The sequence below is a fragment of the Lemur catta genome, chromosome 10 (assembly GCF_020740605.2).
Source record: "Lemur catta isolate mLemCat1 chromosome 10, mLemCat1.pri, whole genome shotgun sequence".
Classification (NCBI taxonomy): Eukaryota; Metazoa; Chordata; class Mammalia; order Primates; family Lemuridae; genus Lemur; species Lemur catta.
The window spans coordinates 71,564,189-71,581,358 of NC_059137.1; the positions used below are offsets into that span (position 1 = coordinate 71,564,189).

The 17,170-nt window shown below is 38.1% G+C and overlaps 1 protein-coding gene across 4 annotated transcripts in view; it reads left to right on the forward strand.

Moving 5' to 3' along the window:
• The window catches only part of GCNT1 (glucosaminyl (N-acetyl) transferase 1), a 40,597-nt gene extending 26,504 nt beyond the window's left edge, over positions 1–14,093 (forward strand). For all 4 annotated transcript variants that reach the window (XM_045562590.1, XM_045562593.1, XM_045562591.1 and 1 more), the window contains 2 exons: positions 7,583–7,733; positions 9,276–14,093. In XM_045562590.1, the coding sequence (XP_045418546.1) occupies positions 9,420–10,706 (1,287 nt within the window). In that variant the 5' untranslated portion in view covers positions 7,583–7,733; positions 9,276–9,419 and the 3' untranslated portion in view covers positions 10,707–14,093. The remainder of the gene's footprint in view (positions 1–7,582; positions 7,734–9,275) is intronic.
• Positions 14,094–17,170: the final 3,077 nt, after the last annotated feature.

Here is a 17,170-nt window from a genome sequence, read left to right on the forward strand (position 1 = left end):
TCTAAAATCCATTCCCATGGCTACTTACGTGGTGCTGGGCAACAGACCCTTTTCATACCTGTCTTTCCCACCGCTGTGTGTTCCTAATATAGTGTTACTGAATTTCGGTTGATAAATAGTGTTTACGTTATTTAGACTCTGATGCTTTTCAGAGCTGAGCCATAGAGTACATGATGATTATTTTTTATCATTGTGTACCTCTCTGATTTCTTTGGAGTCCATAATTATCTCCCTAACTCCCTTCCTTTGCTTTGTTTTCAAGATACTTATTACAAATTCAACCCCAAAGTCTGCCAGTTGTGTAAGCTGGTTTTCCATGTATTTATTCCCATTTATTCCCATCAGTTTTGTCTTCTGAAGTCATCTCTCCCAGAGCCTTCTGACCTGCTCCAGGCGGCCGCTGCTGTCTGCTGGTTTGTTACACAGCCTGGATGCCCTTTTACCATGGCTCTGGGCATTCCCCTTTCTTCTTATGTTACCCTTTAATGATTCTTTTTTTTTAATTGTTTTTTTTGTTTTGAGGCAGAGTCCTGCTCTGTCACCCTGGCTAGAGTGCCGTGGTGTCAGCCTAGCTCACAGCAACCTCAAACTCCTGGGCTCAAGCAATCCTACTGCCTCAGCCTCCCGAGTAGCTGGGACTACAGGCATGCGCCACCACGCCCGGATAATTTTTTCTATATAATTTTAGTTGTCCAGCTAATTTCTTTCCATTTTTAGTAGAGATGGGGTCTCGCTTTTGCTCAGGCTGGTCTCAAACTCCTGAGCTCAAACAATCCTCCCGCCTCAGCCTCCCACAGTGCTAGGATTACAGGCATGAGTCACTGTGCCTGGCCCCCTTGCTGATTCTCATTGTGTCTTCCCCTTTCTTGGTTAATAATTTACTTTTAATAGAGCTCATCCTCCAATAGCTTCTTGAGGAAGGATGCATAAAAGGAAATATTCTGAGACCTTACTTTGATTAGTAGTTCAACTGGTTATGAGCATGCTCAGCTGGAATTCAGTTTTCCTCAGCACTTTGAAGGCATTGCTCCATTGTCCTCTGGTTTCTGTGGTTTGTTTTTGTGAAGTGGGAAGATATTCTACTTCCGAATGCATTTTATGTTGCTTAGTTTTTCCCCCTCTCTGGAAGTGCATGTGATATTCTTTATCCCACTGTTCTGACATTTCCTAATTAATAAATACGACTTGGTGTAGGTGTGTTTTTATCCATTGTGCTGGTACTCCAGGAGATTTTGCAATTTGGAAACCATCCTTTTATTTTGAGAAATAGTCTTGAATTATTTAATTGATGCCTTCCTTCTATTTTTTTCTGTTTTCTTTTTCTGGAGCTCCTATTATTTAGACGGTGGATCTCCTGGCCTGGTTCTCTAAATTACTATACTTTTTCTCTTATTTTTCTATCACTTGGTCTATTTGCTTGACTCCCTGAGATTTTTTTTCTCGACTTATCTTCCAGTCCTTCTATTTTTTATTTTTGCTGTCACATCATTAATTCCCAAGGGCTCATTTTTATTTGCTAGGTATTCTTTTTATGTGGTTTCCTGTTTGTTCTAGTCATCTAGTGCTGTGAAGCAAACCACTTCAAGAGTAGTAACATACAACATTGTTATTTTATCATTTTGCTCACGTATTCTGTGGGTCAAGAATTCAGTTAAGACTCAAATAGGGGCTAGAGCCATCTGATGGCTTCTTCACTTATATGTCTGACATCTGGGCTGCGATGTCTCAAAGACCAGGTTTGACTGGAACTGTTGGCAGGGGTACCTATATCTGGTCTCTCCATGTGGCTTCTTACAGCATGGAAACTGCTTCTGAGAAGGAGCTGCTTTCTGGAGAGCAAATTTTCTAAGACAACTAGGCAGAAGCTGCGTGGTTTTACGTGACCCAGCCTTGGTGGTCACATAGTGTCACTTCCACCAAACCCTTAATGGTCAGCATAATCATAAGGCTGCCCAAATTTAAGAGGAAGGGAATTTTACTACTTCTTGATTTGGGAATGGCAAGGTCATATTACAGAAGAGCATATGGGATGAAAGTATTGTTCTGCCTGTTTTCAGAAAATATAATCTGTGGGCATGAATACTTTCAGATTTTCCTAAAGGCTGTGTTTCCCTTAAAATTAAAACAAAAAAAAAATGAAGAAAGTATAATCTACCTCACTTACTTATGTTTAATGAATGCAATTTTTTTTTTAATCTCCATGAAAATATTATTGGTAGTTTTCTTCTCCCAGCACGGTCTTTTTCCTTTGGCCATTTGGGGAACTCCCAATGTAAGCGGCATATTTAGGTCTTCTTTCCTTTGGCCTAGTTGGATTCCCTAGTAAATAAATAAACTCCTGCCTTGGCTTCACAGCCAAAGTTCTGGGAGCTAGTAGGTATGAGCAAGCTGGAAATGGGGAAGGAGATCTCAGTATTCATTGTGCCTGGGTCCCACTGTTTTCTGGGTAGGAATCCTGCCTTCCATCATTCCTGGTGTGCCCCAGCCTGGAGAACCTGTGCAGAGACGAAATCTTGGGTCTTTGCCAGGGTTGAGGTGGAAATACAGCTCCTTTGTAAACAGCTACCAGTCAATACTGCTTTTCTATTTTTTTAAACATTCTCTTCTCAGCCTCCCTTCAGAGGGATCTGTGCCACAGCACCGGCACCGGCACCAGTTCCTGAACCTTTTGAAGATCTGTTATGTAAATAGAGCTGGTTTCTTCTTTCCCTGCTGCCAGCCTGGGATCTGTGTCTGCATAATCAGTTACTTCTCGTCCATCTGCTTTTCCAGTTTCTTTGCTGCCTCCCCTCTTGCTCCCTGAGGTCATCTCGTCTGGCTTCCCACTCCATTAAATGCTCAGCTGCACCTTCACCCTGACTGTGGCGGTGACTCGTTTTACGTTGGAACATTTCTAGCGACCATATTGCCACCTTAGGGGCACTTGATACTTTTCTTATTGTCCCTTTCCTTAACTAGCTCCCCTTACTGCTGACAGTATAAAAGATCAGAGTTTATTTTCAGTATTTTTAGAATTTAGTACTCTTGCACTTTTTGGTTTTAATGTTTAAAAGGCACATATTAAGAACCATGGCTTTCAGGTGCTGGCTTTCCTTCGTTCCTTTCGTGGTAGAACCATATTGTTCCAGCGTTTCTTCTTAGGTTGTGTTTTCCAGTTAAAACTATTCATGGTGGTGTCCACAGGAAGGCTTCTCTTTCAGGAAAGACATCAGTGTCTAGAGAGGGACCTTCTTTAGGACGCACCCTAAGACAGTGGTTGGGGGTCTACAGGCCTTGGGGGAGCGAGGCTTAGTGTGGTTTAGGACTTGTGTTTTTCTTGCTCTCTGAGAATTCATGGCCTTTTGTCATTCAGAGTGTTTCTTACTGTTGTTGCTGTCCTCACTGACTATTCCCATCCTTCATTCTTCAGTGGATCTACTTCCTGTGTGAAATCTGAATGTGAAGGAACACTGGCCCAGGATGTATTAACTAACCTCTGCCACACTTTTGTTATATATTTTTGAATATTTTATGTATTCACTTTTCTTTGTATGGGTGTGCTTAAAGTAATTTTTGGTGACTAAAGTTGCATTAAAATAGCATAGCATATGCACATTTTTACTGCCTTTTAAACTTCTTTTCTTCATAGAAATCCCTTTCCCTATATATTTAAAATCTGTTTTCCCTTCAGCCTTCTTCAAACTGCTAGCCAAGTTTTACCTGGGAGAATGTTCTGTGTCTTGAAATTAGGATGGTTAATTACAATTCCTTTTAATGATTTGCCTTCTGTATTTACCCTGGGGACAAGTACACAAAATCAAAAGCATTATTAATAAAATAAACTTGTTTTCTCATATACTTGTCTACTTTATAGATACTTATGCATCTTGTTAAAACCTAAGACTAGTGATTTATATTTTAAAAAGCATTTTTCAGAGCATGATGGATGTTTAGGATATTGATGAGAAAGGTAAAGACCTATGTCTTTTTTGAGGTAATATCCAGGTGGTTATCAACTTTGTATTTTCTGTATGGATTTTGGGATGACTCTTATATACTCACATTCTTAAAAAACCTATTTAGAATAATTCTTCTCTTGTTTAAAAAAACCCCCACTGATGCCACAATTTTGTAATTTAAACTCTATTTCATTTTAGGAACTTTTTACTATTTTAATAACAGCTTTACTGAGGTATAATTCACATGCCATAATGTTTACTCTTTTAAAGTGTACGCTGTGTGGTTTTCAGTATAGTCACAAAGTTGTGCATCAGTCACTACTATCTACTTCCAGAGCATTTTCATCACCACCAAAGGAAATCTGGTACCTTCCAGCAGTCACTCCTATTCCCCTCATCTCTACGGATTTGCCTTTCCTGGGCATGGATATATGTTTTCATTTCTCTTTGCTATATACATAATAGTGAAATAGCTGGGTCATATGGTAACTCTAATTTTAACTTTTTGAGTACCTCCCAGTTTCCAATACAGTTTCGGTATTTTACATTTCTACCAGCAATTTATGATGGCTCCAATTTGTCCATTCAATGAGATAGCACATATGTTATAAGCCTGTCAACACAGTTTTACAATCATTACTTTATGTAGTTGTCTTTTAAATCACAAGGGAAAAGAAAAGAGTTACCAAAAAAAGTTGATTTATGTTGTCTTTTATATTTACCTATGTGTATAGACCGTTAGCTCTGTTTTCTATGTTTTCATGTGGATTTGAGTTGCTGTCTAGCATCCTTTAATTTCAGCCTGATGGACTCCATTTAGTATTTCTTATAGGGCAGGTCTGCTAGTGATGAATTCTCTTAGTTTTTATCTGGGGAATATGTTAATTTCTCGTTGTGCTTGAATGATTTTGCTGATTATAGTATTCTTGGTTCATAGTCTTTTTCTTTCTGCACATTGATTATGTCATCCCCTGCCTTCTGGTCTCCCTTGTTTTTTATTTGAAGTTTCTAATCATTTTCAGGACCTCTTATATAATCACTCTTCTTCACCATTTTCAAAATTCTTTGTCTTTCAGCAGTTCGATTATGAAGTGTCTAGATGAGGATGTGTTTGAATTTATCCTCTTTGGGGCTTATTGGGCTTCTTGGATGTACAAATTAATTTTTATTTCAATTTTAATAGACTATTTTAGAGCAATTTTAGGTTTACAGGAAAATTGCACAGAAAGTACAGCTTTCCCATTTATTCTCTCATGCTGTTTCCCGTATTATTACCATCTTGCATTAGTGTGGTACATTTGTTACTAATTAAACCAATATTTATTCTTTCTTTCTCCCTTTCCTTTCCTTTTTCCTTTCCTTTCCTTTCCTTTTTTATTTGAGATGGAGTCCCGCTGTGTCTACCTGGCTAGAGCTCAGTGGTGTGATCATAGCTCATTACAACCTCAAACCCCTGGGCTCAGGTGATCCTCAACTTCCAAAGTAGCTGGGACTACAGGCATGCACCACCACATCTGGCTAATTTTTTCTATTTTTAGTAGAGACAGGGTCTTCCTCTTGCTCACGTTGGTCTTGAACTCCTGAGCACTAGCAATCCTCCTGCCTTGGCCTCCCAGAATGCTAGGCTTACAGGCATGAGCCACCATGCCCGGCCACCATTGTTAATTAATTATTGATACATTATTATTATTGAAGGTTCACTCTTTTTGTTGTGCATTCTATGCATTTTGCAAATGCATGTAATTTAACGACCTTTGCAATAACGTGCAAACTAGTTTCACTGTTCTAAAAAATTCCCTGTGCTCTACATATTCATTTCGTTCTTCTTTTGCCCAATCCCCTGTTAAACACTGATAGTTTTACAGTCTCTATAATTTTGCTTTTTCTAGAATGTCATGTAATTGAAATCATGCAGTATGTAATCTTTGCCAACTGGCTTTCTTTTACTTAGTAACATGCATTTAAAGTTCCTCTGTCTTTTTGTGGTTTGATAGCTTCTTTTATCACTGAATAATATTCCATTGTATGGATGTACCACAGTTTGTTTATGCAGTCACCTATTGAAGGACATCTTGGTTATTTCAAAATTTTGGCAATTATGAGTGAAGCTGCTATAAACATTCACATGCAGGTTTTTGTGTGGACATACATTTCAACTCATTTGGGTAAATATCTATGGACATGACATGATTATTGGGTTGAATGGTTAGCCTACTTTTTCTTTTTTAGCTTTGTAAGAAACTACCAAGCTGTCTGCCAAAGTGGGTATACCATTTTGCATACTTGGACCTCCTTTCGCCTCTTCGATGTGCAGATTAATTTTTTAAAATCAAATTTGGGAATTTTTCAGCAATTATGCAGATAATTCTTTTTTGCCCCCCTCTTTCTATCTCTGCTTTCCTTCTGGGATTCCTATCATACCATTTGTTGATATGCTTGATGGTGCCTCACAGATCTCTGAGGCTTTGTTTAGTTTTTTAATTCTTTTTTGTCTTTGTTCCTCAAACTAGATACTGTCAATTGACCTTCTCTTTCACTGATTCTTTCATCTTTCAGTTCAAACCTGCTGTTGGACCACTTTAGTCAGTTTTTCCGTTCAGTTATTTTACTTTTCAAATTCCAGATGTCTATTGGGTTTTTTTAAAATAATTTCTGTTTCTTTATTGAAATTCTCAATTTGGTTAGATATCATTCTCATACTCTTTTAGTTCTTTAGTTCCTTAAACATATTATAATAATAATAATAGCTGATTTCAAGTCTTTGTTAAGTCCAGTGCCTAGGCTTCCTTGGGGACATTTTAATTAACTGCTTTTATTTTTTCTGTGTATGGGCCAGACTTTTGTGTTTCTTTACATACCTTGTAATTTTTTTAATTGAAACTGGGCATTTTATCATATAATATGTGAGCTCTGGAAATTAGACCTCCATACCTACCTACCGTGCTCAGGGTTTGTTGTTTTGCTATTTGTTTGTTTAGTTGCTTTCGCAGAACAATTTTCTAAAGTTTATATTCTTTGTTGTGTAAGACCCACTCATGTCTCTGCTCAATTGGTGTGGTGGTCTGCTAATGATTGGAAAGAGATTTCCTTAAATGCCTTGAACCAATAAGGGGCAGGAATTGCATAAGAGCATATTTTTGTTTAGTATTTTAATGTCTAGTTGTTCAAATTCTTATGTCTTGTAACAGAATTTCCCCATGTTTGTTTTCTAATAGAGGGTTGGAGTGGGGTGGTGGTCAGGATGTTTGGAAATGAAGTGAGCAACTGATTCACTTGTAGTATAGTATATCAGTGAGCATGAGCATTGGGAATCTTCACAGTGGGGTTAGGATATGTTGAATTTTCCAATCATGTTGGACCATTAAACTGTTCTTTAGTACGCACTGTAGGAAGTGCTACTAGAGTTTTCTTTCAAAGAGCTTACCCTAATTTCAGGATTTTTTCAAGCCTTTAGCAATCCACATAGAGTTAGAAAAATAAGTAGGACTGGAGAGAAGACAATTTTAAAGGAAAGAAATCAACCAGCCATAATTTTGAGGAAAAATAATAAATATGTAGGATTAGTTCACCAGCATGATTTCTGAGTGTTTGTATACTACCTGTGTGTATATGTTCCTTCACACATTTTCTTTTTCATTTCACAGGTTTTTTAAAACACCTCATGGAACATAACACCATTGCTGGATGCCTGGCACATACAAGGCACCTGACAGCATGAGAGGTACCCTGAATGGGCACAGGATGTCACCTGGAATCCGAGCACTAAATGATCCAGACTTTCCTTAATTCTAAATGGTAAAAAGTCTAAATACTTTTCTTTCTTTTTTTTTTTTTCCTTGGTTTTTTGTTGTTGTTGTTGTTCAAACAGTCTCACTCTGCTTCCCTGGGTAGAGTGCAGCGGTGTCATTGTAGCTCACTGCAACCTCAATCTCCTGGGCTCACGCAATCCTACTGCCTCGCCCTCCCGGGTAGCTGGGACCACAGGCATGCACCACAATGCCCAGCTGGTGTTTTTTTTTTTTTCTTTTTGGTAGAGACCGGGTCTCACTCTTGCTCAGGCTAGTCTCGAACTCCTGAGCTCAAGCAGTCCTCCTGCCTCAGCCCCCCAGAGTGCTAGGATTATAGATGTGAGCCACCTCACCCAGCCTAGATCATTTTCTTAAGATTATTCTATACTAATAGTGATCACTTATTTATTTTTATTATTAATACTCACAATTTATTTCCTAATGAAATATTTAAAAGTTTGAGTGTTAATTCTGATGTTAAAAACTAGTTTCAAATCTTTATAAATTTGTTACGGAGACAGTTGATGGTATTTGACTTTCTCTTATGGAGCAACAGCACTTATTAATTTTAGAACCAATTACCAAGTTATAAAATTGATTTTTGAAAACTAAACAATGTTTAAATGTTTGTAAGCATTTTATATAGTAACATTAGATTGGGTTTCTGAAATTTTGAATGTCAACAAAAGGTCTGTCCTAAATTGCAATTTATATACACTGTTGTTTTCTGCAAGGTATAATTATTGTAATCTGTTATAACTAATGCAGAAAATCTAAGGCTGCGTATCTATTTTGGATTGTGAATATTTTGTCTTCTGTAGTGCCTGGCATAGAAGTGAACTCAATGTGAGGTCAACCCAACACAGTCCCAAATTGGGTCTAGTGTCAGCTGAGCCCATTCAATCCACTTTGAAAATTCAGTTGACTTGCCCTTCCTTGAAAGATTCTTAGAAGTCGCGGCCATTTCTGGACTTCTCCCTAAGTGTGCCAAGTCCTAAATCAGCAAAAAGCAGGATGGATCTGATCTCTTCAGATCTTCAGGGCTGCTGACACCAGCCAGTGGACATTAAGGAATGTCAGGAGGAACTTAAATTAGAAACAATTTCAAGAAAACAGTTGCTAATTCTTACAAGTGGCACAGTATCAAAACTCACCAACTATGGACAGTTCAGTAATTATAGCCTAGATCTTCAATAGTGGTTTTTGCACTTCAACTTACCTGGGAGGTAAAATGTTTATTGTAGTATATTAGGTAAAATATTTATTGTAGGATATTCTGGTACTTCCTTGTACTAGGTTTTGGTGGTTTCTTTTTTTTTTGGGGGGGGGGGAGGGTTTGTTTTTTGTTGTTTTTTTTTTGGCTTTTCTTTCTTTTTCAATCTGTGGCATCAATACTAGAGACAGGGGGTTTCCTATAATGCTATGCCTTTTTCTCTGACTGACCCACTTTGTCTTTGTTTTAAACATCTAGCCTCATAGCAAAGAGGACAGTTTTTGAGCCTGAGAAGACTCCATTTTTATATATAAATCGTTTCTATTTTTCTTTCAGTGCTGTTCTTCATTCCAAGATGCCTTTGCACTTCTGATAATTGCAAACTGACAACCGTCAAGGTCAAGGCGGAGGGAAAATCGTTGGTCCTGGAAGCCTAGAAGACTTCCCTTAACAAAGCAAAGTCTCTGATTATTGTTTGAAATGCTGAAAAAGTTGCTGTGGAGAAGACTTTTTCCTCATTCCACTAAATTCTGGTTTATGGTTCTTGTTTTTTCCCTAGTCACCTTCTCTGTTGTAAGGATTCATCAAAAGCCCGAATTTGTAAGCATCAGGCATTTGCAGCTGGTCGGAGAGAATCCTAATAGTAACATTAATTGCACCAAAGTTTTACGGGGTGATGTAGATGAAATCCAAAAGGTAAAGCTTGAGATACTCACAGTAAAGTTCAGAAAGCGCACTCGGTGGACACCTCACGACTACATAAACATGACCAAGGACTGTACTTCTTTCATCAAGAGGCGCAAATATATCATGGAACCCCTTAGTAAAGAAGAAGCAGAGTTTCCAATAGCATATTCTGTAGTGGTTCATCACAAAATTGAAATGCTGGACAGGCTGCTGAGGGCCATCTATATGCCTCAGAATTTCTATTGCATTCACGTGGACAGAAAATCAGAAGAGTCCTTCTTAGCTGCAGTGACAGGCATTGCGTCCTGTTTCAGTAACGTCTTTGTGGCCAGTCAGTTGGAGAGTGTGGTTTATGCATCGTGGAGTCGGGTTCAGGCCGACCTCAACTGCATGAGGGACCTCTACAGAATGAGTGCGCGCTGGAAGTACTTAATAAATCTTTGCGGCATGGATTTTCCTATTAAAACCAACCTAGAAATTGTCAGGAAGCTCAAGTCCTTCATGGGTGAAAACAACCTTGAAACTGAGAAGATGCCCTCCCATAAAGAAGAAAGGTGGAAAAAGCGGTATGCGGTTGTTAACGGAAAGCTGATCAACACGGGGACTGTCAAAGTGCGTCCTCCACTGGAAACACCTCTTTTTTCAGGCAGCGCCTATTTTGTGGTCAGCAGGGAGTATGTGGGGTATGTGCTAGAGGATGAAAAAATCCAAAAGTTTATGGAGTGGGCGCAGGACACGTACAGCCCAGATGAGTATCTCTGGGCCACTATCCAACGGATCCCTGAGGTCCCGGGCTCACTCTCCTTGAGCCATAAGTACGACTTGTCTGACATGCAGGCGGTTGCCAGGTTTGTCAAGTGGCAGTACTATGAGGGTGACGTTTCTAAGGGTGCTCCCTACCCACCCTGCAATGGCATCCACGTGCGCTCGGTGTGCATTTTTGGAGCCGGAGACTTGAACTGGATGCTGCGCACGCACCACTTGTTTGCCAATAAGTTTGACATGGACGTCGACCACTTTGCCATCCAGTGTCTGGATGAACATCTGAGGCATAAAGCTTTGGAGACATTAAAACACTGACCGCTGTGGGCAATTTTAGGATTAATAAGAGAGAGGCTCAAAATGTACCCTATCTGGTTCCTCTTACTTGTCAATAGGCATCAGAAAAATTATACGGGATCCTCTTAGGGGTAGGGGCTCTAAGTCTTTGCATCAGAAAATCCGCCTGGTTTCTGCAGACACAATTGGTTAGAAAGGTTATAGCATTAAGTGTTGCCCTGCGGTTAATGTGAAGGAGAGATAGTAGCTGTGAGGCCAGGGCAGGGAACAAAGCATTCTGGAGAGGGATTCTGGAGAGGGAGGCTGGAGAGGGAAAGAAAGAGGCCAATGCAAAAAATCAGCCTGTTAAAGGAGCTCAGGGACTTAACAAAATGAGAAGATTTGACCTGTGCCAAAATTATTTTGGGAATTTTAAATATGCCCGTTTTCCTGGTACGAATAAATTTATAGCAACAAACAGTGATAAAGATACAGTTTATCTTGTATGTTATGTGAGCTATTGAAATAGAAATTGGATTTTACTTTAAATGATCTTTGTAAATTATTTTCTGCTGTACCATTGTGCTGTGTAGTGTGTCTCTATGTCATCTCAGGGAGCTTACAATGGGTTTGATTTAACATTAATATTTTTGTGTTATTTTTGCTTGTAACTGCACATGTGTTTTTCAAAAGCCAAAAAAATGACAATTTCTAGTTTAGTTACTTTTTATGAATCATCTTATGTTATTAAAAAGTTAAGGTATCTTTTTAAATAGAGAATTAAATTGCTCACAGGGATAGCTTTTTAAATTCTAGTTTCTACAAATGGTAACATTCAATTTTTTCAAAGATTTGTCTTTATACTTTTCCCCAGTCTCCCCAGACCCTTCTATTAAGCTGTGCAATAATTTACTTTCACAGGACCCTATATTACTGTCTCATTCTCTGATGTGACCTGGTTGCCAGTAATTAGTACAGAGAACTAAGAAAGGGTGAAGTACATTTGGGGGGTGGTTGATAGGGGGAAGGAATCTATTTTGATAATTTCTGAGGCCCATGATGAGTTTGAAAAACCAGCAGTTGGCACTATCCCCAGAAATAAGTGCTGTTGCTCTCTGGACCCACTTGTGTCCAACCTTCCAGGTCATTACATCCTAATGTCACCTGTGCCTTCATTTGAAAGGCCCTGGCCCCTGTCCTTGGGTCTTCATGTTATCTGCTCATTGGTTGTAAGTTTCCTCTTTTCTCATAACCTTCTGTGAGAAGCAAAGAAGTGTGCTGTTGTCCCCCATGGTGTATTAGAAGGCCTGGGAAGGGGGCTTTGGGTTTGGGACAGATTGCTTCAGTATTGGTATTATTCACAGCATATGGTTTTTGCTAGATGATTTGGGGTTGCTATAGTGCTATCTCAAAGTAAATGAAAATTTGAAAAGAAAAAAAAATTCTTGTCATTTTGCTAAGTTGATACTGTTCAACCAAAGATCTAACAGGAACTGTGAAGCTTTGTTATTTAGCATTAGACTTTAAACAAGAACCCAAAGCATATGCTTTATTTTTAAAACATAGCAACTTAAATGCCACGAGAAATTCAGAATATCAGATGGTTTTAAGGCATTCAACTGAAGAAGCATTTTTATTCCTCAAAGTTAGAAAACATTTTCATTTTACTGAGAGGTGTGTTTTTAAACCTTTACCATCATTTGTAAATGTGGGAGTCAGTGGATTGCCATGTTTTCGCATGATCAGCGTGGCAATCAGTGTTGGACCAAGAGGTACATGTTTGCTTTGAAAACTCAAGGGATGATGTTGATGAGGGTGGTACATGGAATGTGTTCTCTCTCTATTGGCTTCTAAACCAGTTTTTTCCTTTAATGTGTATCAGACATTTCTCCCATGCTCCTTTTAACAGAATGGTTTTTACCTACAAGATAAGGGCACATTTTTTTTTTTCTCTAAAACGAGTGATACTCAGTGACGCATACGTTATGTGTATGTCTTACAGAAATTTTTCCACTTTTTATTTTGAAAATTTGCAAATCTGTAGGAAAGTTAAAACAATAGTAGAGTGATCACCATATAACCCTCACTCGGATTACCAGTTGTTAACATAGTGCCCTATGTGCCTTAAGTTGTATGTGTTTTTGAATTTAGCAAAATTGGAAATTAAAAATTTTTTAAATTACAAATATACAAAGTTATTCATCCCAACACATTTATTATGGTCTGACTGCATCTGATTTCTATTTAAGCTGTGAGGTTTTGAGGGATTTTTTTTTTTCTTTTTTTACCATGGGTATAAAAATAGGATTTTGGAGTCCATTTCCCCAAGCCCCACATTAAAACTGTGAACCCACCATCTTCTGTGTAGCTGTGATGTCTCATCTTTCCAGAATGGCACTTGTTGAAATGTGTTGAAACACTACCTGGTACTTAATACCTGTCACAGGGATTATGTAGGATTCATTCATTGGGACTTAAAGTATCTTATTCCTAAACTTTTTAGCATAACTTAAAGCAAATGAAATTTAGACTACTGTAATAAGAAATTTGAAGAATCAAAAAGATCAGAGAGGAAGCCAGTGATGCCTCCCAAGTTGTTTTGGGAGAAATATAGAAAGTATTTAAATTACTTCATGTTATTAAACACTAATTTCTTTGTACTGTCATTTAAGGTCTTCTATAGGGAATCTTTAGAAATCTCATTCACAAATGAGAAGTTCTTAAACATACATAAATTGAAATTTTGATGGAAGGATTCTAGTTAATGACTACTACATCTAGATTTACATATTTCTTATTAAGGACGAGAGTGTGACAATGATGGTTCCTTATTTTACAGGCAATTACCTAGGCTCTTCCCAGATCACAGTAAATGGCTGCTCAGCCTTGAAAATGTGGAATATTATCATTTCTAAACATGGATTTGTCTCATTCATCGAGGACAATTCACCTCAGTAGATTTCCTCTCTTAGTTTGGGTGGAAAGAAGCTGTTTTAGTTTCTGTAGAGTCAGTTAAACTGGACTTTTGTGATTATTTACAAAAATAAAAATCATTTCTCATGTGAAATACAGATGCTCCTCAACTCACGATGACTTATGATGCAATTATGTCCCCAAAATGGATTTAACACACCTAATGCACCAAACGTCATATCTTAGCATAGCCTGTAACATGCTCAGAATGCTTCCATTAGCCTACATTTGGGGCAAATCACCTAACACAAAGCCTATTTTGTAATAAGGTGTTGAATATCTCATGTAATTTATTGAAACTGACCTGAAAGTGAAATGGTTGTATGGGTACTTGAAGTACGGTTCCTACTAAATGCATATTGCTTTCACATCATCTTACAGTCAAAAAATGTTGTCGAACCATCATAAGTCAGGGACTGTCCATATAAAATAAATGCAATGCTATTTCATGGTAAATGTGGTCATCGTAAGTTTTACTCTTTTGAATATGGGCGTGACTGAATGAAATTAGAACCAGTCATATTGCCATTAAAATCAGCCATTAAGAAACCAGTGCCTTGCCTGTACACACTCCTTGTTAGCCACCAGCACTCAAATGTTAAATGTAGCAGTTGATGTCATACTTTGTAACGACTGAGTGTGTGCCAATAGTGATTAAAAATAAGATTATTTCTCAAGGCAGGAATGTCAGAGGGAAGGGCTTGTGGCAAACACAGAAAATTTAACACAAATCATGCAGAAAGGTTTCCACAAGGGACTTTGAAAGGATGCAGCTGAATGGCCAATGTCGCATTCTAGGACATTAGACCCTTCATCTGGTGTCTGCTGAGAGAGGAGAGCCCTTTTCCACTTAGTAACTCAATGACTGCAAAGACTGATAGGATCTGTCACTTGCTGTGGTTTGAATGTGACAGGCACAGCTAGGGAAAGAGGGACCTCCTTCCCCCAATATTAAGAGCCTGCTACAAATGTCGTCACACTTGATCTGTTAAATCCTTCTGGGTACTCTTTAGCCCTATTTTAGGTGAAACATTCTAGAAAGTGGCGAAATTGATAGATTGCAGATCTTTCTTTAAAGCTTGAGAGCTTTACATATCTTTTATAAGCCTGTTGGTTCATTTTTTAATATGTGCTTCACGGTTTTCAAAGCTTGTCATCAGAATATTGATTTAACTTTTTGATGCAGTAAGACCGAAACTAGAAATGAATTGAAACTATTGAAAAAGAAAAGATTGTTGTTATTATTGCAGATGATACAGTTGTCCAAGTAGAAAGCCCAGAAATCCAGTCTTAGAATTAATACGAAATTAGCAAATACCTCCAGACATCTAAAAGTTAATAGTTTTCCTATATTCAAGTGAAAAAGATAGTTTTAAGATATAATGGTAATATGTTACCATTTATCATGGCATCATGCTCTGTCAAATTTATAGACAAACAATATGTGTGTGGGAACTATAGGAGAAAATAGAATACCTATATAGATAGAAAAATACACTGTTACTAGCTTATAAAATTAAATATTTTAAACATGTCCCTTCCCAAATTAGTCCATTAATTGAATGTAAGTCCAATAATACTCTTAAAGAGTTGATAAAGTTATTCTAAATTTCATCTGCAAGAAAAATGTGCAAAAATAGCTAGAAATATTTTGAAAGAGGAAAGTAATGAAGTCTTGAAATATTAACACTAGATTTTAAAGCTAAAAAATGTTGAAAATATAGTTTACATTTGAGCTCAGATTATTGAAGTAGTAGCCCAGAAATAGATGTTAATATAAACAAGTATTACCAAAGAATCTAGGAACATAGGGAAGGATAAACTCTTGGAGAATATTAGTTTATAGCTTCATAATATACACCAAAATCCAGATGGATTAAAAATGAAAATAAGCTAGCTAGAAAAACATATTAATAACTATCTCTGGATGTGACAAAATTTTCCAAATAAAAACAATGGAAGGAGACCAGGTGCAGTGGCTCATGCCTATAATCCTAGCACTCTGGGAGGCCAAGGCGGGAGGATCGCTTAAGGTTAGGAGTTGGAGACCAGCATGAACAAGAGCAAGACTGGTCTCTATTGAAAATAGAAAAAATTAGCCAGGTGTGGTTGTGCACGCCTGTAGTCCCACCTACTTGGAAGGCAGAGTCAGGAAGATTACTTGAGCCCAGGAGTTTGAGGTTGCTGTGAGCTAGGCTGACACCACGGCACTGTAGCCCGGCCGACAAAGCAAGACTCTGTCTCAAAAAAAAAAACAAAAAAAAAAGAAATGGCTAATATCAAAAATTGTAATACAATAAATAATTCAAATTAAAACAAAATTTAATTTTTATATTCCAAATTGACAGTTTTGGCATTTTGTTTTTAAAATATTCATCCTCATTACTTAGGAGGCTATGTTGAGAAACAAGACTACATATTATGTGATCTCAGTTATGAAAGAAAAATATTGAACAGAAAGGAGAATTCAGAATTTCACTGAGATCACATCTTGATAATTTTGAGAGCAATTTCTTCCACCTCCAAAAAATTGTTGCTTGCCAAATATTTATTTGGAGCCTTTTCCACATATGGTTTGCCTTAGGGAGTCTTACTCTCCTATCCCCAGCCTTTATTTCAGAGAGAAAGGAGCCATGCTTTTGCTCGACTCATCTTTTACTCACAGAAATGTTTTGGATTTAACCTTTAGTGTTTAACTGTGTGTGTCTCCGAGTATCCCTGTAAGATATCCCTGTTGTATACCCTGGCCTAGGTGAAGAGAACCTTTTGCAGTGGTAGCCAGTCTGACTTCAGGATCCCAGGATACATAGATTAGCAGCTGTTTTGCCTCTAGCTTCTTGGAATGTATGTGTGGAATTTTGTTTTCTAATACCAGATTTATTTATTTATTTATTTATTTATTCATTCATTTATTTATTCATTCATTCATTCATTCATTCATTCATTCATTCATTTATTTATTTATTTGACACAGTCTCTATCACCCTGGGTAGAGTGCCGTGGCATTGGCCTAACTCACAACAACCTCAAACTCCTGGGCTCCAGCAATCCTCCTGCCTCAGCCTGCCGAGTAGCTGGGACTACAGGCCGTGCCAACACGCCCAGCTAATTTTTCTATTTTTAGTGGAGATGGGGTCTCGCTCTTGCTCAGGCTGGTCTCCAAGTCCTGAGCTCAAGCGATCCTCCCACATCAGCCTCCCAGAGTGCTAGGATTACAGGCATGAGCCACCACGCCCAGCCCAACCAGATAAATGTTAATTTAATTGCTGGTTAGGTGAGGATGGTCTGGTTCCTTCAGCTGCATGTGAATGTGAAACAGATGTTCCCCTTCAGCAGGAAGATTCGAAAGAATTCACACTCTCCAGTAGCAACCATCCCAACATCCCACCGTGGGAGTAATTTAGATGAGCAATATTGGTACAAGAAGAGGATCTTGTTTAACTAGAGAGTTTTGTGCATTTCATGTGAAGACTCAATGACCCTTAAGATTAGCTAAGAAACAGAAACCAATCTTTTAAAACTTCTGCAAAATA